We start from the raw sequence: 25,363 nt of genomic DNA on the forward strand, positions 1-25,363 counted from the left end.
ATATAAGAATGCCACAGATGCAAGATAATTGGCGCAAAGACAAATTACTCAAAACTTGTTTTGGATATTTTATGTCATATGACAAATTTCTGTTAATTCTTTGTTGCCTTCATTTGTAAAAAATGATCCAACAAGCAATGACTGACTATTGAAAGTAAGACCTCTCATTGACTATTTTAATAACAAAGTGTTATGTGTATACAACCACAGTAAAGAACTTTCTTTCAATGAGAATGGTACTTTGGAGAGGACATTTTATTTTTATACATATTAAAAACAAGTGCTATAAGTATACTATAAAACTTTATTTCTTATGTGAACCAAATGGACTAATATTGAAATATGCAGTGTATGCTGGGGCATTTGATGCATTCTGAGGTGAAGGGCATACAGAAAAGGTAGTCTTGAACCTTTTAAAAGAGACTTGGATGAGGTCATGCTGCTTGCACGGACAACTTTTATAATAGCGTAAAACTAACTAAAAAAACTTCTCAATAATAAAACCTATGCAACTGGAACCCACTGTCTTTTTGGAAAAAAAATCCTAAGAAAGATAATCATAAAGAAGTGACAGAGAAAAAAAATTTTGAAAGAGAGAAACTTTTACGAAGTATAACGAAGGCATAATGGTAGGGCAGTGGAGAGACAAGTGAAACATTTTGTATCCTTCAAGCCAATATGAAAATGTAATGAATTCAGCTGTAAACAAGAGAGGCAAGGAAAAGGAAAAGCCCTTGCCAATAATGAAATATAATGAATACATGTCAGGCTTTGACAAATAAGATCAACTGCTGAGTTATTATCCTTGTGAAAGAAAAACAATAAAGTGGTATAAAAAGATTTTCATAGACATCCTTCAAATGTGTGTCCTGAATTCATTTTTCCTTTACAACAAATACCAAGTTGATGGGAAAATGACTTTTTTTGACTTCAGACTCTCAATTATAAGAAGTCTTTGGTACCACCGGATCAAAAGAGAGCATCATTACCAAAACATCCACAATGTGACCACTTGCAACAACGTTACCGACTGGTCATAATAATAAAATATTTAGGAAATGATATGTCATATGTTATTGAAACTAAAAGTGCAGGCACTTATCAATGTGAGGCTTGTCCAGATAAACCATAATTATGTCTTAAAGAGTGTAATAAAATATATCATAAAAATAAAACAGTGTAAATAAGAGATGTGTTGTATAAATATAAAAAAATTATGTAGTGTTCAGTGATTTGTTGAATATAGAAGAAATGTTTGCAGTAAAATATAGGTAATTATAATTTTTTACAATCTTACTACCTAAATTTAGTCACAAATATGTTTATTAATAAAGTAAAATACATATGCATAAGTACATTGTACACATATTAAACAAAATATAAATGCCATGTGCTGACGATGCACAAGTACATCGAGCATTTTTTATCAAAGTAGGAGAAATTTAAAAATCTTAAGAAATTTTTCCATTTCCATTACAGCATTTTCTAGACAAAAAAAAAATTAAATCAGCACTGAAGTAATAATCAGGCATGATCCCTAGCAGCAAACGTGTTAATAGAAAGACATTAAATGATTAGAAGTTATAGATAATTATCTTGATTGATTATAATCAATCAAGTAATTCAGAAATTGTTGGAAACGATTTGTCTGTTCGTAATTTTCCATTTTTGTAACTGGAAAACAGAATCAGTAAGAGTACTGAAGTCATTAACTTCATGCTACTTCCAAATAACTGCTTGCAAAACTGTGATTTGTAATATAGGCAGACCTGCAAAACATGAGATACGGTGATTTGGTGATAATAAAATTGAAGCGTAAATACTTATAAGTACCTAGGTACAGATGTCACCTTTACTGGCTGTTAGTAAACATTTGCATGAAACAGCAACGAGGACTAAATCTCCAATAAATTTACTGAATAATCTGCCCCTAAATGACAGGATATAGTTTCTGATAAATGAAATATATCTGAATCAGTTTGTAGATCGATTGTTCTTATAGAGCACAAATATGGGGATTGAAGATGTATGATGATGTAGAAGTAGTAGAGGTTTTTTTAAAGAAAGTCTTTTTCCTACCAAAAAGTCTCTTCTAATTATAGTTTATATATATTGATGTTACATGCTGCCATCTCATAGATATCTAAACATTTTTTTAGCAGAAATATACTGCAAGAGAAGTACGGTGTGCCTTTAACCAGAATGTGAGGAATGGGTAATTAAAAGATAAGTTAACAGCTTTGAAAATATCAAAGGACGGACCAAATATCATAATATGACAGAAGTGATAATGGAATAAGTCATGTCAATTACACAATTGAAATACAGATTTCATAATTCAGATAAAAAGATTAGCAGAGAATGGAAAGGAATGTAGAATATTACCAAAGAAATAAAATGACTAATGGCCTCCTCCTAAATATACAAGAATAACAAAATCAAAATTATATTACAGTTTATACAATTCCAAAGAATAATAGATTTCTGTAAAAATATATTGTGAAGTGAATGCATGATACAAACTAAATGTTGTTTGTCAATTTTAGCCTACATGTTGTAGGCAACCAACTACAATATAGTCAAAATATTTTGTAAAATAAGAATTTTATTGCCTAAGCATAAGCGAGTATTTATTCTAAAATTACAAATAATTTAGGCTATTAAAAATTTGAAGTCAGTTCAGCTAAGTACATCTGTAACACATATGTATTATACATGCAATTCTGGATTCCATTAAAAAACATCAACCACTTGCACTTTCTTTAAGAAATGCATAAAAAAAGGATGAATTAAGACTGAATTTTACTGAATCAAGGTTTTAATTGTTTATTATGCTAACTTACAAAATACATTGAAAAAATCTAGGCCATTCAGAAAGAAAACAAGTAATCATACTAGCGATGAAGTATAATATTAAATCAGATGACTTAATTCTTTTACTCAATATTCAGATTAAAAGATTATGATAAAGGTAGCATAAAGAAAGGTTAGAAAATGATATTGATACAGTACCATTCCCATTTTTGAATATGGATTAAATCATAAAAATCTGTGAAAGTAAAAAGTGTTAGCGAGAATGATTTGGTAAAAGATGGAACAGATCACATCAAACACTGGCCCTGGGCCTACTCATGTTTAAGCATTCAATGTGTTAAGACACTTCAGCTTGGTATGAGCACCAATTTGAATTATGTCTGGTGCAACCCATTTTTGGCGAAAAAGGGAGAAATTATCTTGTGGCAACAAAATATGGTTAAAAAAGAGGATCAATAAAAGATGATCAATTATCTAAGATTTGTAAGAAAATTTGTTAGCTTATTAAATACATTTATTTTGCATTTTATCAGTAGAGTTGAATTTTATTTTTTAATCTAACAATAAAACTATGTAAATACAATTCATATATTTATTGTTTTTCCATAATTAATGTTAATATTTTATTATTCTGTTAAAAAATCCAAACAAACAGAAAATTCAAACTTATCTAGGTCCCAGTTAGTCTGAATTATTGTTTTAAAATACTTTGTTTTTAAATTGCATACAAAATAATAATTTTTTTACTAAAAATAATTATGTTTATTGTGAAAATTTTCCTCATACCTGAAATGTGAACAGACGTGAAAATATTATTTATTATATAACATTATATATCAATTATATTACTGATATATAATTTTGGCAAACATTTTTGGGAAACTAAAATTAAACCTTTCTACTAATACTAGATGTAATTGCTTGAAAGCATAATCTGGCATGTAGTATTACTTGGTTTAGAAATCATTTTACTTAAATAAGAATTATTGTTTTAAAATACTTTGTTTTTAAATTGCATACAAAATAATAATTTTTTTACTAAAAATAATTATGTTTATTGTGAAAATTTTCCTCATACCTGAAATGTGAACAGACGTGAAAATATTATTTATTATATAATATTATATATCAATTATATTATTGATATATAATTTTGGCAAACATTTTTGGGAAACTAAAATTAAACCTTTCTACTAATAGTAGATGTAATTGCTTGAAAGCATAATCTGGCATGTAGTATTACTTGGTTTAGAAATCATTTTACTTAAATAAGAAAACAATTATAAAATAAACTACTTTTACAAGTAATTCAGGACATACCACTATTATTAGAAAGGATATAAAAATCTAATAACAAACATACAACAAGTTTAAAGTTATCAAAAACATCGTTTTAAGCAAGACAAATAATTACAGTACTAAAAAAAAAAAAATAACTGACAAAAATCATATGTCATCAGTCTCAAATCATAAATTTGCATATAAAACATGCTGAATTAAAGTTAAAAAATAAATTACACAGTAATTATGCTGTAAAAGGTATACATAAATTTACTTTTTTAAATTAATGCAAACTGTGGGAACTGATGACATAAGGTCACATAAAATAATGTTATACACAGTAAGCATAAATTTTTATAGTTTGCAATAAAAAAAAATCCTATTACTAACTGGTTTCGTAATTAAAATAGGATATAATTAAAAATTGTTTGTCACATATTCCAACTCTGCAATTAAAATTAAAAATTTTATTACATCTATACAAACTGGGAAATGTAATAAAACTGATAAATCTCTAAATATTATTGCTATCAAGAATTGTGATTTGTCACTTATCAAACAATGGTTCTATTAAATCCAAAATACTTAAGGAACCAGATCCCGTAAAATAAAAAGGATGTCAAGAATAAAATACCAGAAGCTGAAGCTATGTTATTTAAAACTGCTTTACACAAAAAAATTATGCCGGATGGATGACTGCATATTGTTCAAACATATTAAAATCTTAGATCTACTGTCATCTTTGCAATTTAACCCTTTAATAATGTCTAAATAATTCAAAATTAGGGTAATTCCCTGTTTCAACATTACCTTTGTTTCCATCAGTGTTGGCTATCATTCAAAAATAATAAATTTATTATCAAGTTTACAAATGGATTTATGAAAATGTTTGGAAAGTTTCTGTAACAATTAGAAGTTATTTAATTTTTTTAGCTGCCAGCCAAGTCTAAAAGCTCAATTTTAACTATTTTGGCTACTATTTATTTATCTGTATGAAACATCAGATTTACTGCATGTTAATTTTTATACAGTATCATTCACAAAAAACAATTGCCACAAAAACAAACTTATATTTTAAATTCCAACTGATGCTCTGAAATTTATAACAGGTATTTTTCCAAGTAATTCAGAGATTAAAGAAGAAATTTCCTGCAAACAATAAAAAAAGTTTTCAGAAATCTATGAAAAAAATTATAAAATTTTTCTTAAACTAAAATTGGAGGGAATAGTCAATTCTACAAAACTAATCTTAAAACAAAAAACTAATAAATGTAGATACATGACAAGTTGTTTATTTTTAAAAAATTAAAAATTTTAATTGCAGGATATTAATTGTAAATATCTTACACCTTTTTTCGTCATTTCATAGCATTAAATAATGCATGTGGTATTAAAACAGATCTGGATTTTACACTTTAATCAATAGCTGCTTTCCTTATGAAAGATGTTAATGAAGAGATTTCACTCGGTTCAGTTGGCAATCTTGAAAACACTATCTCATCATTAACACCACTTGATATATCTGGAAAAAAGAATACCTTAATAAAAAGCAATTATGTAAGGATTAATTAAAAATCTATATCTATTATAACAAAAACACTGGACCCTTGTTAACTAGCTCTTATTATTCAAAAGTTAAGTATGGTGAAAACTTGCTAATATTATTATTTATCAGTGCAATACATCCAGTAATTATCTATTATCTTACTTAAGCTTACAAATTTATTGTACCTAATAGAATTCGTCCACCAATCATAAAGATGTTGACTGAACACAGTGATTTTGTATTTACACTGGTTTACATAAAACTGAAAAGTTCATAATACAAAGGTTTTCCCAAAATTTATTTTCAGCTGGGCGATTAAATAAACAAAATTATAGAAAAAGATTTTATTATATACATCAGTTATGCCAGAATATCTACATTATTTTGATCGAATATCTAAAAAATTATAACGCATGTAGGTGCCACCATCCACACTGATCACCGCATTGGTTTCAAAGTTCTGGATAGTGGGCCAGATCTTAATCTTGGTGGAGAAATGGTAGTCGTTCATCAAGTTGAAGTTGTCAGGAGATGGTAAAATATCTTTCACTTGAACTGCTCAGTAAAGTCTTTGTACAACCTGCAGAATAGGACCTAGTATTTTTACACAGAAGAGCAATATCAATCATGTTCAATTTACACTACTTGCTTTAAGATGGTGGATGAAGCTTCAGTGTTTCATAATACATTTTTGTCAATATTGTGACCCATGATTCTATGAAATCTGTTAAAAAATTTCCTTATGGTTCCAAAACACTGTAGTTTCACATTTTGATTTGATAGTGTGTTCTTAATTTTTGGTTTTTTGTTAGGTGAATGAAAGTTTCACTCAGATTCACCTTACTATGACAACAGATTATTAGCACAAACCTGATACAACTGATGGATTTCAGTAACAATAAGTCCTTCTATTTGAAAAAGAAATCACACTATGCACATTACAATTGGCAGGAGTGACAATGACAGATTCTATGTATTGACTGCTATTTTACCTCTTATGGAATGGACAGCAGAAGGGCAGATAATGAGATTATAGACAGCCAATTACTATTGTACATACATTGTGTTGATATAACTGGTTTATTTTTAAAAGCCCATTTTGGAATAATTTTATACAATCTGAAAGGAGCATATAACATTATTATTATTCAAATCCAGGATCAGATAAATTTACCTCATATTATAAATAACTTAATTAATTATTTCAGAAGGTCTCATTACATATGTGGACTAAATTAAAACAATAAATTCCAAATAATTAAATAATGCAATGCAATTCCATGAAAATGATTCTAAGAAATTATTATTTGAAATATTATTACTTGATAATAATAATTTTACAAATGAATACTTGATAATGCACTTTGTTTGATGAATTACTTTCCTCATAAAACCTGTAACTTAATACTACATGGGTAATGAGGTGTAATATTTATATATAAAGTTAATTTTAACATCGTGCTTCTTTAAATACTCACGTGTTTGCTTAAAAAAATTTTATATTCTAGCACTAAATTATATTAAATGTAATTTAATAAAATATGACAAAGCTTTTTCTTAAAAACACGGTCAGTATATCCATGATAGGCAGTAAAGAACAATAATATTACAATGGATAATTAATCCTGGTAGGAAAAGAGTTCAGTCATTGGAACAATAAAAATTTAAATCAAAAACATATCACAGGATTCTTATGAGAGGGTAAATCTTCTTTTTTTTCTCTATTTTTCTGGTTGAACAATCTAAGAATTACCATCACCTGAACATTAAATTGTATAACACAAAATTAAAATTAACAAACAGTAAACACAAAAAAAAAAGTAAACTACAATATGAATAAGGGTCACTCACAATAATATAAACAAATATTGAGAAATGAACCATAAAAATTAAAAACAATTATTGAAGACAAAAGAATATATAGTGATACAAAGAAGAAATTAATAAATGTGTTAAACTAAGTAAAAATATGAACAATGGTATATTGAACCTTAAGAAAAAATTACATAAAAACTTGAAAATAATAAAACCAAGAAATTAAATAACAATATGAATGTCTGCAAAGTCCCCACTTTCACACTAAACTATAAAATAGATATTAAAAATAAAACTAAAATGTAAATCAATGGTCAAGAATTGGAATCATAAGCCATAATCTTTGCGATAAAGTCAGATCATTGGTAATTGGAACAAAAGTTAAAGACCCCAAAAAATTAATTCTTAAGGAAGGTTGAATGAATAATTAACATTTTAAAGTTGTTATACATTTCTTATTAAATTTAAATTAATAAAAAAAAAAAAACAAAAATAATAAAATAAACAATGATTAGGAGCTTTAATAAAACACATGAGGATATTGTAAAAAAAAAAAACAAAAAAACTCCAGTTTGGATTACATTAAATGAACATCACAGGATGACAATAACAGAAATAAAACTTCAATCAATGGGGATATGAAAGATAACGACTGGAATGAAAATATGAGTGACAATTCAAAAATAAATATTTTGGCAAAGAAGAGAGGATGGCATAATGTTTTTAGATTTATAATTGGAGTCCATAACTTTTAGAAAATGCAAAGGCCCATCAGCTAAAATAAAAATGTTTAGAATGAATAAGTTACCTGGTTCAGAAGGCCACTGTTTATGTGATGGAGCATATAAGACTATGAGAGCAAATATATAAATATTCCACATGCCATAGACACCAGTGAAGAAGGCTGATGTATATTCCAATTGTAAATCTTCATCCCACTTGTAACGCCCTTCATTGACCTATAACAAAAAACTACTTCAATACAGCATACTTCTTCTACAGATCTATATATTAAATATATATAAAATTTGTATGACACAAGCCATAAAACATATTTTAGCCTTCCTTCATTTTTTTTCATAATAACAAAATTCATATAACATTAACACCATTTGTTTATTATTAAACTTTGTTGCATGTTTCTACTGAAACCACCAAACAGGCCAAAACAAAAATTATTTTACAGTAGGCCTTTATTAATTACCCAACCAAATAAATTAATAATGCATAATGTTAAAAAACCAATTTTTAAATACTCTAATGTTAAACATTTTCCTTACTGTCATGGCAAATCCACAATAAATTTGTTGTAGTTATTTCCTTATTATATGAATATAATAAGGTCTGTTAATAACAATAGCTTCTGTTAATAACAATAGCTTATAGACGAACTTGATCATCTCATTATCAAAAATTTATTCATTATTAATCAGTTATTTTTATTTCTTAATTGATAAAATTTCTCCAGCATATCTACTTCTCATTAATTATTTAAAAAAAAAAAAAAAAAAAAAAAATATATATATATATATATAAATATAATACCAGTTCTGAGTATATCTAATTAGATATATTTCCACCCGATTTCTCAAAAAATACCGCAGATTCAGTTTTAGGACTTATTTTATTCAAATTTTTAGGTCAAAAACCACAAGAAATCACTAATTCTATCCATTAATTAACATCCTAAAAATTTCAGTATGACCACATTTCACTGAGGTAGCTGAAATCTGAGTGAAATCTCTCTAGCCATAACTCACAAACAAAGTATTTTAAGATATATGTTTATAAGAACTTCTTCCATTATTTTCACAAGTGGAATAAGTTATGAAAATCCCAGGAGAACTTTGTGATAGACCCTGTATATAGTATACACACTGTATATACATACATATATAGACACACAAGGCTTTGCTAAATAAATTTTACACACTAGCATGCTACACAGAGACAAAAGGTACTATTGAGTTGGGCGTGGCAGCACATGATAGCTAAAATCCCCGTCTACAAACCAGTGATAATGCGTTGAAATCTGTTTACTGGTTTGTTTTCAGTAGCAGTTAAAATGGAGTTGAGTACGGTCAATATTTCGACATGGATAAAACAGCATGCAGCGACCAAATTTTTAACAGCAGAAAATGTGAATCCTACGAATACTTTTCATTGTTTAAAAGCAGTTTACAGTAGTGAAACTGTTGACAGGAGTACTGTGAATAGGTGGACATTGAAATTTCACGAATGTGAAGCTGGTAAAATGACAATTGAGGATGTACCTTGCAGTGGATGACCAGTTTCTGCGACAAGAAACATCGAAAGGAGGTGGATGATTTGCTTCAAAGTGACTAGCAAATCAATCAGCAACACATTGCTATTTAGTTAGGCATATCTAAAGAACGAGTAGGCCATATTATCGAGCAACTGGGTTACTGTAAAATCTGTGCACGATGGGTACCCCACAAACTATCTGATGGCTCTCTGCAAGCTGAAGTTTGAGCCTATACTTGCCGAATTTGGCTCCATGCAACTTCCACTTCTTCCCTCATCTCAAGAGGGATCTCAAAGGTAATCAATACACAACTGATGAGGTGAAGGAAGCTGTGCTGCATCTTTCAGTTAAGCACAACTCCTTAGATGGTTAGGTTCGGTCAACTTAATGCCCAGGGTACTTATGTAGTCCAGGTTGAGTTAGGTGAGGTTGTAGAGAGACGGAGCCTCGATGTTGTCCTTCTGCAGCATCCATACATAATTAGGGGTTGATCTGCCAGGTTTTCACAGCTGGAAAACGTTTCATGTAGGGCATACCTTATGTCTGCTATTCCGTGCAGGAAGTTGCTTGAAAGAGTCTTTATACGGCAGGTTTCTTACATGTATCATGTTGTGATCAGGCTTGCCGTTCATGGATAGGACCTTACAGATGTTAGCTCATATTTCCAATACAGGGATCCCACTGAGGAACATTTAGCAAGTTGGGACAGGATCCTTCGTATGTGGGTAATGGTTCAATCCTTATTGGTGCCTATGTTAATGTGAAGTTGCTTTTATGGCACAGAGGGATCACTAATCATGGCGGTGACTTAATTGAAAGTGTGGTCGCGCAACATAACTTTGAGGTTTTTAATGTTGCAGACCAGTTGGCTACTTACATCGGTATGGTTGACGAACAAAGGGCCTTCTTAGATACAAATATTGACATTACCATTGGTAGGAACACTCCTGGCAGGATCCTTAACTGGTCTGGGGTTGATAACTGCTCTAGCAACCATCGGTTGATACTTTTTGAGATAGCGAGTGAACTGCACGACAGCAATGAGAGACACTTTCCTGTTTACCAGGGGGCGCTTCCTGCATAGGCAGGCGGACTCTGGCTGAAATTCTTCTCTTTGTTAGAGTACAGACTGGAGGTTTTTTCCCGAGACCTTGACAGCCTGCCATTAGACGTCCTGGCAGAAAATTTCACTTCTGTGATAGTGGCGGCGGCTGAAGCCGCCATTCCTAGAGGCACTGGCCAGGAACATATATCTGGTTGGTGGTTTCAAAATGTGACAGCAATGAAGCAGTCTGTGAATAGACTCAGAAGGGCTGCACAATGAGAGGGTGACCCCGATCAGTGTGCAGCCCTGACTGCGGATTACTGCAGAAGGAGGGCTAGTTACTTCCATAGTATTAGGTCCTCCAAGCATAATTCCTGGCGTTCCTTCGTTCAGGAACAAGGAAATAGAGATCCTTAGAGTGTTGTGTACAGGATCCCTGGACATAAGCACAGGAAAGATGTCCTCTTATCAGCTTTATCGACCCATGAAGGTGTGGTAATTGACAACGACTGTGTCCTTGATATTTTGTTGAATGATTTACTCCTAAACATAATGGTGGGTGAGGTTTCATACCAACGGCGTGTCAGACAGGAAGCTGTGTCACATGGCTTTTGAGACTGACTAATAATTTTCTGAGATCACTAAGGCAGGGGTGCGTCAGGTGATATGCAGTATGGCACGGCACAAAGCCCCCAGATATGACTGTATCACAGTACAGCTCCTCATCTGAGCGCTTCCAGTAGTTCTTGGTCCTCTAACTAGAATTTACAGTAGGCTGCACTTCACCAGTCATTTTCTGACATGTTGGAAGCGTGGAGACCTGATATTGTTGTTCAAAGGTGGCGACAAAGATCCTACTGTTAGTTTTTCTTACCGTCCAATAACACTCTTGCCTGTGATTGGTAAGGTTTTTGAGAAGGTCCTATATTTGCGTATTAATGTTAGATTGGTTACTGATCATTTGCTAATGGACAACCAGTATAGTTTCTGATTGGGCAAGAGCACTGAGGATGCCATACTAAAGGTGATTGATAGGCTTCCTCTAGTTCATGCAAATATGTATCAGGGATTTTTCTGGATGTATCCGAGGCATTTAGTAACTTATGCTGGCCCTTTGCCCTGTTTCAGATGCAGAAGTGTAAATGTACATGAAATGAATTATAAGTGCTCTCAAGTTATTTCAGGTATCGGACTGTTACCCTGCATGATGGCGGCTTGGAAGTTCAGAAGACCCTAAGTAAAGGATGCCCGTATGGCAGTGTTCTGAGTCCCATTCATTGGATTGCAGAATTTGATTCCATGTTAAGTTTGAGGTTGCCATGTGGTTGTCATGTAATTGCTTATGCTGACGACGTGCTGCTGCTGATTGAAGGGGATTCGCGTAACAAAGTAGAGTTTCAAGCTGCTCATGCTTGTGAGACACTACGACTGTGGAGTCTGCAACATAAAATGATTTTCAACCCAGAGAAAACCACAATGATGTTGCTTAAGGGTCATTTAGCTGCTTTCCGAAGAATCCAGGTTCGGATGGCTGGCCTCCCCATTCATGACGTTACAGCTCAAAACTACCTGGGTGTTATCCTTGATAAGAATTTTTGGTTCATGGAACATCTACAATATGTAGCAAAAAAGGCTGCTGATGCTTTTTATGGAATTCGTAGTTATTCATCCCAATTGGAGGTTGAATTTTCGCATCATGCATATCTTTTACAAAGGTGTCAATGAGGCTATTATGCTATATGCTGCACCTGTCTGGGGTCACTGCTTGGCTTTTAGGTGTTACGCGGACATTTTGCTGTGGGCCCAACAACTCCTTTTGTTGGCTGTTATTGGCGGTTACAGAACAGTCTCGCTGGAGGCAGTCTGTGTTATAGCCGGAGTCAAACCAATAGATATCTTGGCTAATGAGCATTAAGGAACACTACATTTCCAAGGTAAGTGGGTTCGAGTCAATGCCTGGATTGTGGGACTGATGATGAAGTGGACCATGTCCTCTATGTCTGTCCCCAATATGAGGTTGAATGTTCACAAGCTGTTAGGGAACTTAAGAGAATATAATTCCTTTCTGGATCTCTGTATTAACTGGATGATCCGTGAGGAGTGGTCTATTGACTGGTTGTCTTTGCAGACATGTGGTGTGTAGGTCTGAAGAGAGAGTTTAATCGAAGTATTTGATCATGGTAGGATCCCAGGTGGCTAGGGTCTCAGCCTAGGCATTGGATTGTTTGGAGGTAGGCGCATTGGCATTGTGCCACAGTTATACTGGTATCGTTTGTAATTCGACTTGGGGCTTCCATTGGCGGGGGTGGCCGCGCTTCCGCGGTATGGTAGCCTTTACAATCATGTCATCCTTATACTCTGTTTGTTGGTTGATAAAGCTGAATCCAGTTTTATATTTATATATATGAAATCTCTCTAAAATTTCTAAACCCCAATTATTATTATTCATATTACACTTTTTTATTTCTAATATTTCCAAGATAGTGTAAATATCAGCTACTGAATATTTATTATCAATAAGATAGTCAGGAACATTAGAAAAACCCAATTTACCATTTTTATAATATTTAAAATGTTCAGAAAATCTGGTTTTGAAAGATCTAATGGTCTTTCCTATATAAATATGATCACAGTCGTTGATTTTATTTTGTAAATTCCACCCAAATTATAAATACTATATGAATCAGTATGTCTGATGTTTTTTTTAAATGTTTTAGTAAGTGATTGTTTGTCTCGTATGCAGGTTTAAAATTATTTTTATCATAAACCTTTGTAATATTTTCAACTATGCTATCAGAATACACACATTTTAAATACACATTGCCAATTTTTTGGGTGTCATTTATTGGTATTAGACATGTATTATTGTTAATTTTTAATATTTGTTTTTTTTTTTATATATTATCAATTAAAAATTCACTATAACCATTATATATAGCAATTTCTTTTATAATATCTACTTCTTTAATTTATTTTTATTTTCATTATATTGTGTGTAATTAACAGCTCTATTAACCATGTTTGTATATGTATTAATTTTGTGTCACCATGGATGATTTGAATACATATGTATTGTGGTTTTATCAGTAGTGGGTTTTCTATATATTGACATTATAAAATTATTATTTTTATTAATTTCAATACTAATATTTAAGTAATCTATTGTCTTATTTATATAAATTTCAGAAGTAAACTTTAATCCATTATAGTAAGAATTATTAGATGTTCATATGCAACAGGTTATAGACTACAAAAATATCAACAATATACCTAGTTCATAATAAAATATTATGAGTATGAGCAATGTCATAAATAATTTTATTTTCCAAATCCTGTAGATAAATTTTGGCCATAATAGCTGATAAAGAAAAACCCATTGGTAAAGTATTCTCCTGAGTGTAATATTTATCATAAAATTTAAAATAATTTTGTTGGCATAGATTTCTAATGATAGTAATAATATTATCAACAAATACAGAGTCTTCCTGGTTATATATTAATTTATTTTTATTATGATAATAGTTTTTTCTATGGGTATGCTAGGGTACATATTACTAATGTCATAACTAACCATTCTAGTATTATCTCCAATTTTTAAATCTTTTAATTTATTTTTATATTATTCAAATCTATTTTCTATATTATATTTATAATCTAAATTAATTTTTATTCTAAGTATTTTATATATTACTTTAGAGACAAGATGGAACGGTTGTAAAATTGATTAAAGGTTGCATAGGGAAACCAGGTTTATGTATTTTTGGAAATCCAGTTAAAATTTGTGCAATTGGTTGGAAAAGGTATAATCTGGAGTAATATGTTAATTTATTATTGTAATTAATAACAAAACAGTATTTTGTTATTAAAATTTTAGTTTAATAACAACTCATTTAAATGTGTGTAACAGACATCATTACATGTGTTTATAAATGTGTGTGTAATAACAGACATTTAAAAATAATTCAAACAAGTATCCATTCTATTTTATTGGTCAGCAACATCAATATTAATAAATGAACTGTTTAAATATAATAATAAACTCACCATTGCATTGGAATGACATCTTTCAGTCCTTAAACTATCTTCAGTTCTGATTTTTTATTATTATTAATATAATATCTATTGTAGAAAACATAATAACAAAAAAGTAAATGATCAGCTGCAATACTTTATAGTTATTAACTTAATTTTTAATATTAAAATTACTATTACTGTAAAACAACATCTGCAAGGCCTATCTTTACTTTTACCTCAATATTCTGACATAAACATTATTTTCACTAGTTTTATAAAAATAAAGTTATTCTAAAATAGTATTGGGTGGCAATATTTTTTTATACAAAACGAACTGTAAAAAATCCTCTATAAAAAAGAAAAATTAATTTAATTGCCACGTAAAAAAAAAATTATGCATAAAGAAAATCAAAATAAATCTCATATAATGTAAATATATATATTATACATAACATAAATTTATATTTTCTTTAATTTAGAAGAAGTACTTCAACAAAAATAACATCAAACAGAATACTTGCCTGGCCAAGAATAAATCCAATGACTGTCATTGCGGCGCAAAGTAGTGTTGCAAGCATCAAAAATTTGAATCTATAAATGATACCCTCATAATGAAGGCGACACGTGGAAGGCATAGATGGTAGTACTTGTTGTTTAGCACTGATGTTGGAGAAAACACACCAAATCATGTAAGACAGAAAGAAAAAATAAACTCCAGCAGAAATACCAGCTAGAATTATAAATGTAAGCTGATAAGAAAATTAAGAATAAATATTACATACCGTATCATAAACAAAAATTTACATGAAAAAATTTTACTTCACTTTCAATATCATCTTTTTCATTCTTATTCTAACACAATCCAAAATAATTCACTATACTATTTATTCATTAACAAAATATACAAGGTTCCAGGTAAGATACTCAAGATAAAAGTGTTTCATTTTGAGAAAGACATTTATGGTAGGTGCTGCAGGAATCTAATTAAAAATATTTTTCCAATGAGCTCATCATAATGACCTATGCTGACTAATACATGGGTTAAAAGGAAACTAGTACCAGTTCAGACATCTCCACTGTGCAATTCAAATCCAACCAGTCCCAGCAACTCAAGACATAAATTAATGGTTCCTCACACTCCATGATAATCAATTGTCAGTACTCAGGAGTATATCATTGCTTAAGACACTTTGTATTGTTTGTATCCCTTTTAAAAAAAATAATAAAACTGAAAATCTAATGGTATGTGAAGAAGAACTGTTAAAGAATTTCTAGATGTAAAAAATGTGTGACAGTGAGAGATTCTCTGACATATTAAGGAAGTTTATAATGTAAATAATGTGATGATGATGTTCAAGATTAATGCAGGGTGAACATGATGGCTAAACTCAGAATCTAGCAATCATTACGGATGACCAGCTGAATCAAGTTAATCAGTTTTGTTAACCAGGATTGGTATCACACACTTTGATGTGACCATAAAAAAATTTCACAAATCTCTTCTAACATAATCCTTAAAATAATTACATTCATCTTGGTCATGCAATAATTTAAGAACGATGGATTCCAAGCATTCTTAACAAACAACATAAAGCAAAGGCTGCAGCACCGGCCGATATCCTAGGAAATTTTTGAAAATTCACCTTACAGCCCTGACTTGGGCCCAAGCTATTTTTACTTTTTCAGCAAATTGAAGGCTCATTAGGGTAGGTACAATTTATGAATGATGAAGAGCTGAATGAAGCAGTCACTTGTAGCTGAATCGTCTGCCTGTGCTGGAGAAAAATAATAATAATGGACCCCAAAAAAATATTATAAGTATCTGAACTAGTCAGTGGAAACTACAGTGAAAACATGCCTGCTAAAATGGGTACTAAAATTTCTTATAATACTGAATAAATCTTGAGCAATGCTTTCAATTAGGTGTTTCACCCTTTAACAGACAACCAAATAAGAAATAATGGATAACAACAGTTAATAATTTCAATCCTCATAGCGTTTTTAAATGAATCAATTACGCAATTTTTTTCCCCCATCAATTAACATTAAGAATGACCATCTATATAACACTTTTATTGTGAATTATTTGATATTTGGGAAAAAACTACAAAAGCAAAAGAAAGTGGAGGAAAAAAGGTGAAAAATAGACTTGTCCACCTTATTACTCATAATTGATAAATTTATTCAATTTAGTGTAAAACGTTTTTAACCTTAGTAAATGTAGGGATTTAAATATTAAGTAAACATAAATTTTTTATCATTTTAAAAGTTGGAAAATACAACAAAAACACTCCATATTGCTAAATATTTGTTTTATATCAAATAAACTGTCATAATCTTAATCTGTTTTCTTAACCGTCTTAATCTTAAGTTTTCCTTAAAGCAGGCTTTCTACTATTCTTTATTTCTCCTGATCATCAACCAATTTGTCATTCAATGATGTCCCAAACTGCATTTATCTTCTATCCCTTATCATCATACTCTTCCATTATGCCTATCTTTTACCCTCTTCCTCTGGGATCATTAAATTATAAATGTTTTCTCCCATTCTATTCATATGTCCAAATCATTTAGTTTTATCTTTTAAATTTTCTTTAATAGCCTCCCAGTTGTTCTCTTTGTAAATTACTCCTTATTCTAACTCTCCCTTTTTTCTCCAAAATACTTCTCTTACACTTCATTTCAGCCATCTACAACCTGCTCTCAATCTTACTTGCTTTTTTCTTGTTTTTGCTGAATTTGTTAGTATCAGGATAAATAACCACTAAATAATTTTTTTGTATAAATTTCTGACAACTTTCATTCTGCATCCTCACAATTACTTCCTCCTTTAGTTTCCCACCCAATAGTTCCTAAATAAAAGTAGTCTACTTTTTTCTTTTCTTTTTCTTCATTTTTAATTTTGTACACTGTTTAATTTCTTCATTCAACTAATTTAGGTTACTTTCCACTTTTCCTTTCTCTTTCCTCCTACACAGTTAAATCATACATAAAAAATTAATCACTTTTCCTCATAAAAAAAAAATATACGCAGAAAATTAAAATGGACCAGAATATTGGCTATATTCCAATAAGGAACTTGGGATTAATTATCAGCTGCAGGAGTCACCAATCTATTTTCCTATCTGTTACATGATTGATAGAACTATTTAGCTCTGAGACAAATTAAAATGGACTTAAGTGATAATAATGTAATCAAAACACAAAAAAATCTAATACAAAAAAAAATTATATAGCTACTTTTAAGACAAAAAACCAAATAATAGATAAAAATGGATTTTTTTCATATATCAAGATTGTTTCAGCTAAGAACAGGTAATTTAATCAATCACAAGCAATCCTGTTACTGAATTTTGATTCCAGCTTAAGTTATCTTTGTAAACTTTTTTCCCCAGTTAGGAATACATACATTCACAAAGTGGCTAAAAAGTGCTTTAGATCTCAGTTATTTAGTCTATTTAATGTCAATTTTATATTTTTATGAGTATATATTTTATGTTTTTGAGATGTATAAAGATAAAATGCTTCATAAATTAGTGTATTTTATAGATACTTGTTAACGCATTTCCTCATTTGTAACTGCAGTTGTATTTGCAAGCTATTTCTATGAGATAGTTGGTGAATTCTGAGAGTTTAAGTTAATTGTGGACGGTGTTTGCATTCTATTATTTGTCCAGAATGGAAGTTGTGTAGCTAGAGCAGTTTGCTATTCCTGAATCACTGCGTAGCTATTAAGTGTTGTTAGATGCACTGAAAAAGCTAAAAATTTGTTCTGTTAAAAGAAAATTAGGAACAGTGTATAAATAAAATAAAATAACTACTACAGAGAGGCGAAGCTGTCTTGCACCTTATTAATTAATATTATTAAATATAACAACCTGGATTATTTCAGTTACTGACCGGAACTAGTTAACAAACAAATGTTCTTAAAACTAAAAATCAGTACTTATTTAAAGGATACAGCCAGATTTGTTCCAAGATCCGTAACCCATATAGAATAAAATGGATTTCTCAATTGTGCACCACGTTCACACAGATCAAACACAAAAAGTGATATGCAACCGATAGCAACACCACTTAAGTGCTTCCAATATACCCTTAAATGATTCTTTTGGCTTTCCTAAAGAAAAAAAATACAAAAAAAAAATTAAAATATAAATAATAACAGGAAAAGACAATTCCACTTATCTAAATAGTACATGTTGCAGAAGCATAATTTTTTATGTATTAAAAAAAGACTTATTTTTTTAAACTATTGAATGTGAAAGGAGGAAATAGTCAACTCAGAGAGAATGCAGAATCCTCAGATCAGGATAATTTATTGTCTTACCCAGAAATAGAATATGTTTGTGTGGTTAATTTTTTATTTTAGTTTTATGTCAATAGGTGTCATTATGCTACTATTTAACACAAACAAGAAAAATAAATTCAATAATACAAACTAATTAATTTTTAAAATACATGAATGAAATGTTAATAATGTTACAATTACTGTTTTAACACACATTATTTATTTCAAACATTTTAATATGTATCTTTCCTTATCTTATCTTTATATTTCTAATTCACTACATTAATTACAATTATAGTTGTCTATTTACAATTTACTTTTTATAATTCAAATGTAATACAAATTTATGTTTTAGGAAATTACTCTCCTAAGAACAGCAGGGCCTATTAGGAGAGGATGTAGATTGCTTATTAATATGGTTTTTTTGTTTTTAATTTTATAGAAGATTAAAATTAGCAAAATTCTATTACATGTATTTAAGATTTATGTATCTTATAATTAGCTATGAATTTTGTAAATTAAAACAAATTTAAATAGTTTAATCAAAAATAGCCTTTTCAAATATGATTATTCAACTTTGGATTATTTAATAATTTACCAATCCATTCTTTTAACTTAGATCATAGGATTACTCCCTTGTCATCCCTATGTAAATAGGATAGAAAAAAAATACGGGTATACTTGTAAATATACAATCACTTTTAACACTCATTCAAATAGACACTTATCTTATTATTTAAAAAAAAAAAAAACTTTTGTGTGAATTTTTTATGTAGCATATAAGCAAACTATATAAATACTACTGTATTTACTACCTATATTTACTACATAAATACTACCATATTTACTTAATACAAAGATGCACTCCCAGTTTAAAAATTCATTATTTGAAATAGAAAAAGATTTCTAATTAAAGGAAAAAATATAAATCACACAATCTTACAACAATATATTTCAAATTAAGTTTATTACAATAGAAAATACCTATATATATATATATTATGGATCTATTTAATATCTGTATCTGAGGAATCACTTTTGTATTTAATTTTATCATTGCTCTCTGATTCTAAATAACACAATTTTTATTTGCATATTCATCTTCCCATACATCATCCTTTGACCCATGTAAGTTATTTGTAACACAACACTGTACATAGACTTTGTTAATACTGAAATAATGGTTGGCAGTTGTATTGCCATTATTTTCCACAAATAAATAACTTTCCATTTTAATACAACCTTTTTGTTAACATATTAACAGTTAAATTAATGGAAAACTAAACTTCATTCCATAATGAACTGTGCTAGACTAAGTGAGTAGCAATAAAAAGGTTATAAGGAAAGACTATAACATGATATAACAACAAATATCAGCACTATCAATATATTAGCCCGGAATTGATATTCGGCAATATCGATATTCTACTTTTGATATCCTATCCCTATGTATGAGTAGGTTATTGCCCATTGTATTTCTTTGAATCTAAGACACACCCTATTTCTATAACGTTCATATAAAAAAAAAAAATTGTCTTAGAATCGAGTAAATACAGTTTTGCATACTGGGAGACAAAGTAAGGAGCACACTCTTCAATATACAGTGTGTAAATTATTCAGCATATTTTAGGGGTTAATAAAAAATGAACTAAGCAATTTACAGTACACTGATTTTTTCAAACATTAATGTAGGTACTAGAATTACTGATGACCTTGAATGAGCATGTCGGTGCGATGCAATGTCAGGAGGATTGTCAGTTGAGCAATGGCATGTAGGAAAAAGCAATGTGCGTACTATAGTTTCATGAAAGTAGATCTGTTCCATGAATGTGCTCGGTAACACTGGTTGTGCTTTGTTTTTCATGCTGTAAGTTAATTATGTGTTTGAATTCCTGTTTTTTTTTTATTTTGTGAATGTTTTTCATTTAGATTATGGTTTTGTTAAATGGGTGATAAACATATAAAATTTTTAAACAAAACTTGTAGAGAATTTAATTCGGAACAAATTTTTATAAGATAAGTTGATTGAAATAAAGAAAAGTTAGAAAAATTTTAATTTTATGTCGAAACAGGACATTACTACATTTATTAGAAAAGTACTTATTTAATGTAAACAAAAAAAAAATTATTTTTTGGTGATGTGAAAAATTAGTAAAAATAAAATTTGCTGTTAAAAAACTAAAAAAACTGGAAATTACACAATACCTGTAAAGACAAAGTAAATAAATAAAAGTTACTTAGATAATAATTTTTTTTATCAATGACAAAACAATAAATTATTTTCAAAGTTGTCAATAAAACAACAACAGCTGATCAACAATGCACAATAGTGTATTAGTATTTAAATCATTCTGTAAGGTACATTACTGTTCAGTTTTTGGTCAAGGTCGCAGACACAACGTTGTTCGAGAAACCACGGTTTTGTTGATTTCACAATAACGGGCTAGGGTTTGTCAACAAATCAGTGAATGGTGTTATAAACAACATAACCCAGGGTTGTTTATTATTACAATTCTGACCTGCGTGCGAATGACGATGTCAGCTGTTGTCGGTGAGTTCTCTGTGTGCGTTGGGTGTGTTTGCTTCGGTGCTGTGTACATTGTTCTTTTGTTGTCAATAAATCAAGCTCTTTACAAGATTTAAGTTATCTAAAGACTTTATTTAATTTTTACTTTCTGCTTGTGGCTGTTTCTCTATTGTCGGAAAACCTAGAATTAGATTATTTTTTAACTGAAATGTGCTCGGTAATGCTGGTTGTGCTATTTTTCATGCAGTAAGTTAATTATGTGTTTGAATTCCTGTTTTTTTTATTTTATTTTGTGAATGTAATGTTTATTCAGTTATTCTCGGTTAAGTCTTCTGTTTTTGTAGCATAAATGTTATTTACCGTATTGTTTTCCTTATTATAGTTGATGCATAAACTCTTCTTGCGTTTCTGGTATAATAAATTTAACAAACTTTAAATAATGTTGATGTGCTGTTTTATTGTTTTTTCTCTCTTTCGTAATCAGTACCCAATCCAGACCATCAGATCTTCTCAGAACAATAACGTATATCAGATACTTAATATAATTAATATCGGATTATTTTAGTTTAAACATGATCGGTCTGCCATTGAAGCAATGCCGTACTTATTTACAACAGAGGGATACATTGATATAGTATTCATAAAATATTTGATAAAATATTTTGGAAAAATATTATATATACAAGTGTAGACAAAAGTTAAATTTGATTAATGCACAGACAGAATTTGATGACTTTCTTACCAAAACCGCCTTAGATAGCAGCACATTTATATAATTTAAATAACATCAGTAAGTACTGTATGTATGGCTAGCCACATAAAAAAATTTAATTTTTTAATATTTATGACTATGTATTTTTATGTTATAATTTTAATGGTTTGAATTTAATGTGTGATTTGGAAGAAAAAGTTTACTGATGAGGGAAAACCTCGAAAGCGCTATTAGAAAAAAATAATAAAGCATATGGTAAGAATCATTAACAATTCTGTACTCTTGGTGGTAAATGGTTTTTATACTTTTGTTTTTGACACACACACAATGGACATTATTTTTTTTTTACTTTTGCACATTTTCTTTGGAGGATGTGCAGGTTTGAAAGATATTCTGATATAAGTTTGTGTGTATAGATATATCCAAAAAAATTACAATGAAATTGTAAACTGTATGCTAAGGGTATCGCAGATATCATTTCTTCCACTCAAAATACAAAAATAAAACATTTTACAATATTTCTAATGTTTTATATATAAATAAAATTGTTTTTAACAAAATGATACTGATATCAACAAAGGTAAGACACTACATTTCTATTATCAAAATCTGGTAATTTAGAATTTTGTTTAAAAAAATGCATGTTAAATATATGAAATAGACAATAGATAAATAATAAACAATGTTTAAGTGTTCCATATTATAAGCAAACAAATAGAAAAATTTGTTACAGAACTTACCAGCCCGATTTCATTTATTAAACAACAAATAATCATAATTGTATTATTTTTTAAATATGATACATATTACATATAAATGAGTAAAAGTAGATCAGCAATAAAAAAATATAATATCATTAACCATTGAGCATTTCAGATAAAAAACAAACAAATAAGTCGTCACCCAGAATACCAGCCCGTATGTTTACAGAAAATTGATAATGGTAATTGTTATCTGAAATGGCATGAGGATTTTCGATTAACCACATGTGTGTTAAGAATGGCCAATCTTGTAAATTTGGCTTCAATGGTAAAAAAAATACAATTCAAGAAATGTGGATTAGTACATTTTTGGATAAGCCATTTGTATAATTGAATGTGGTGAATATAATCTCGAGATAAAATAGCTTGTACTAGCTGATAGTGATAGGCATGGAGTTACTGCTCATGCAAAACTTTCCAAACTGTTGCATTACTAACACTGAACTACAAGACCAGCTCTCTAGTATGTTTTCCGAGATTGTTACACATTTCATCTAACAAACTCTCCTTGAATTTAGGTGTATATATTGAATGTGGTTGTCCTGATTTAAAACATTTTTCAGGTTTTAAGCTGCAAGCTTCTCTAAGCCTTCTACAAATGGATGAAAACATTGTGTGAAAAGGTAACAATCGATTACAAAAGTGTTCCTGATACAGCCGTCTCACCTCAAGTGCCTTGCAACGTGTGAAACCATACATTAAATGCATAACCGCCACTTCTAAGTTAGTATAAATATGATTCACATTACTGGTACTGGTGAATAAGATAATGGTAAAAAAAAAATAATCAACTTGTACAGCACAGATCAATGTAATCACTTCACTTGGTCAAAAGCAAAAGAAAAATTGAGTATTAGTTTTTGTTTACATTCACAACAATGACTTGTTAATTACATGCATTTTAATGCAAATTATTTTTCAATATTAATATTACTGTAATATTATTATGATTTCAATAATATTTTATTTTACTGTAATATTTTCAATATTATTACGTGATAAAATATTAATAGAATTATTCCAGTTGAGATTGTGTCAAGTTATTTAATTTTATTTGGGAGTAAATAAAAACTGGTTTTTTTGATCTAGAGCGACTCACTTCAAGAGTTGTTGCCATAACTGTGTTATTTATGAATGAATTTGAATAAATAAGGTGTCATTTTGTTTGTTATAAAATGCTTAACATTTTTTGTAAAAACATAACATTTAAATAAATCAGTGGTTGCACAGATATTAACAATTAAAAAGTTTACATGGCCGCCATTTTGAAATGGACTAAGACACCACTTTCATTATTTTTTACACAAGTAATCCTCAAGTAACCTAGCAGTGTATACAATTTCAGTTCAATATGATTAACCACTCCTGAGAAATAAATTTTTATGTTAAAAATACAAAATGGTAAATAGCTGGTAAACTAAGTGTTTCTGGACATATGTTGATATATAGTTTTTCTTTAGTTCGTTGAAAAGGAAATCTAATCATTTACATCATTGAAACTTGTTTTGCCTAAAATATAACATCTATTAAAATAATTGTTTCCAAATTAAGTGTTTGAATATTTCTATCCTATAGAATGGCCTGGAAACATCTACGTTAGAACACTTAAACAATCTCCAAAACTAAACACCATTACTCGATCTTAAAGACGTTTGACAAAGACAAAATGCAGCTACCTGAGTATGTTCTTTGAACACACAGACTTAAATAGTAAAATAATTTTTTAAATATTACCAACTTTGATTTAATTTTTGTTATATTAGGCTTCTTCCAAGCTAAATTATTGAATGAATTTCCAAAAGACATAGTATTAACAAAACTAGATATAGTACTAACAAATTTAACTTAAAAAAATCCTTACCTGAATCTGAAGGCACAACCAAACATGAAAAAAAGAAAAAAAATTAATTAAAAAAAATTTTTTTCCAGCGAACTAGTTCTACAAGGCATATTCATAAAGTAAGGGCTGTTGGCTTATATTTAAATATTAGCGAGGGTAAACACAGTTGTACGCATGAAGAGCTATCTATCAGCTATTTACAAAGCCAATGCAGTTGTTTTGATTCAGTAGCCTTTTGCCTGTCCGCGACAATAGTATCGCAATGTCCGTGACAATTGTTTCTCCTGCCAGTTCTGAAGTGCATGCTGTGATTTGATTTTTGTGTGCAAAAGGATCTTTAGCTGCTGAAATTCATCAGGAGTTGTGCCTAGGGTATGGACCTACAGTAAATGAGTGAAGGAAAGGTTAGAAAATGGTCTCGAGACTTTAAAACTGGCCGCATAAATGAGTA

At 29.8% G+C, this 25,363-nt stretch overlaps 1 protein-coding gene across 1 annotated transcript in view; it reads right to left on the bottom strand.

Annotated features, from left to right (window-relative positions):
* Window positions 1-4,400: 4,400 nt before the first annotated feature.
* wls (Wnt ligand secretion mediator) overlaps window positions 4,401-25,363 on the bottom strand; it is a 52,039-nt gene continuing 31,076 nt past the window's right edge. Inside the window, exons 8-11 of the mRNA XM_075363249.1 lie at window positions 18,743-18,901; window positions 15,303-15,530; window positions 8,265-8,415; window positions 4,401-5,617 (exon numbers count right to left, since the gene is read on the bottom strand). Of these exons, the coding sequence (XP_075219364.1) occupies window positions 5,511-5,617; window positions 8,265-8,415; window positions 15,303-15,530; window positions 18,743-18,901 (645 nt within the window). The 3' untranslated portion in view covers window positions 4,401-5,510. The remainder of the gene's footprint in view (window positions 5,618-8,264; window positions 8,416-15,302; window positions 15,531-18,742; window positions 18,902-25,363) is intronic.

Source organism: Lycorma delicatula, chromosome 4, assembly GCF_047948215.1.
Source record: "Lycorma delicatula isolate Av1 chromosome 4, ASM4794821v1, whole genome shotgun sequence".
NCBI classification, from domain to species: domain Eukaryota; kingdom Metazoa; phylum Arthropoda; class Insecta; order Hemiptera; family Fulgoridae; genus Lycorma; species Lycorma delicatula.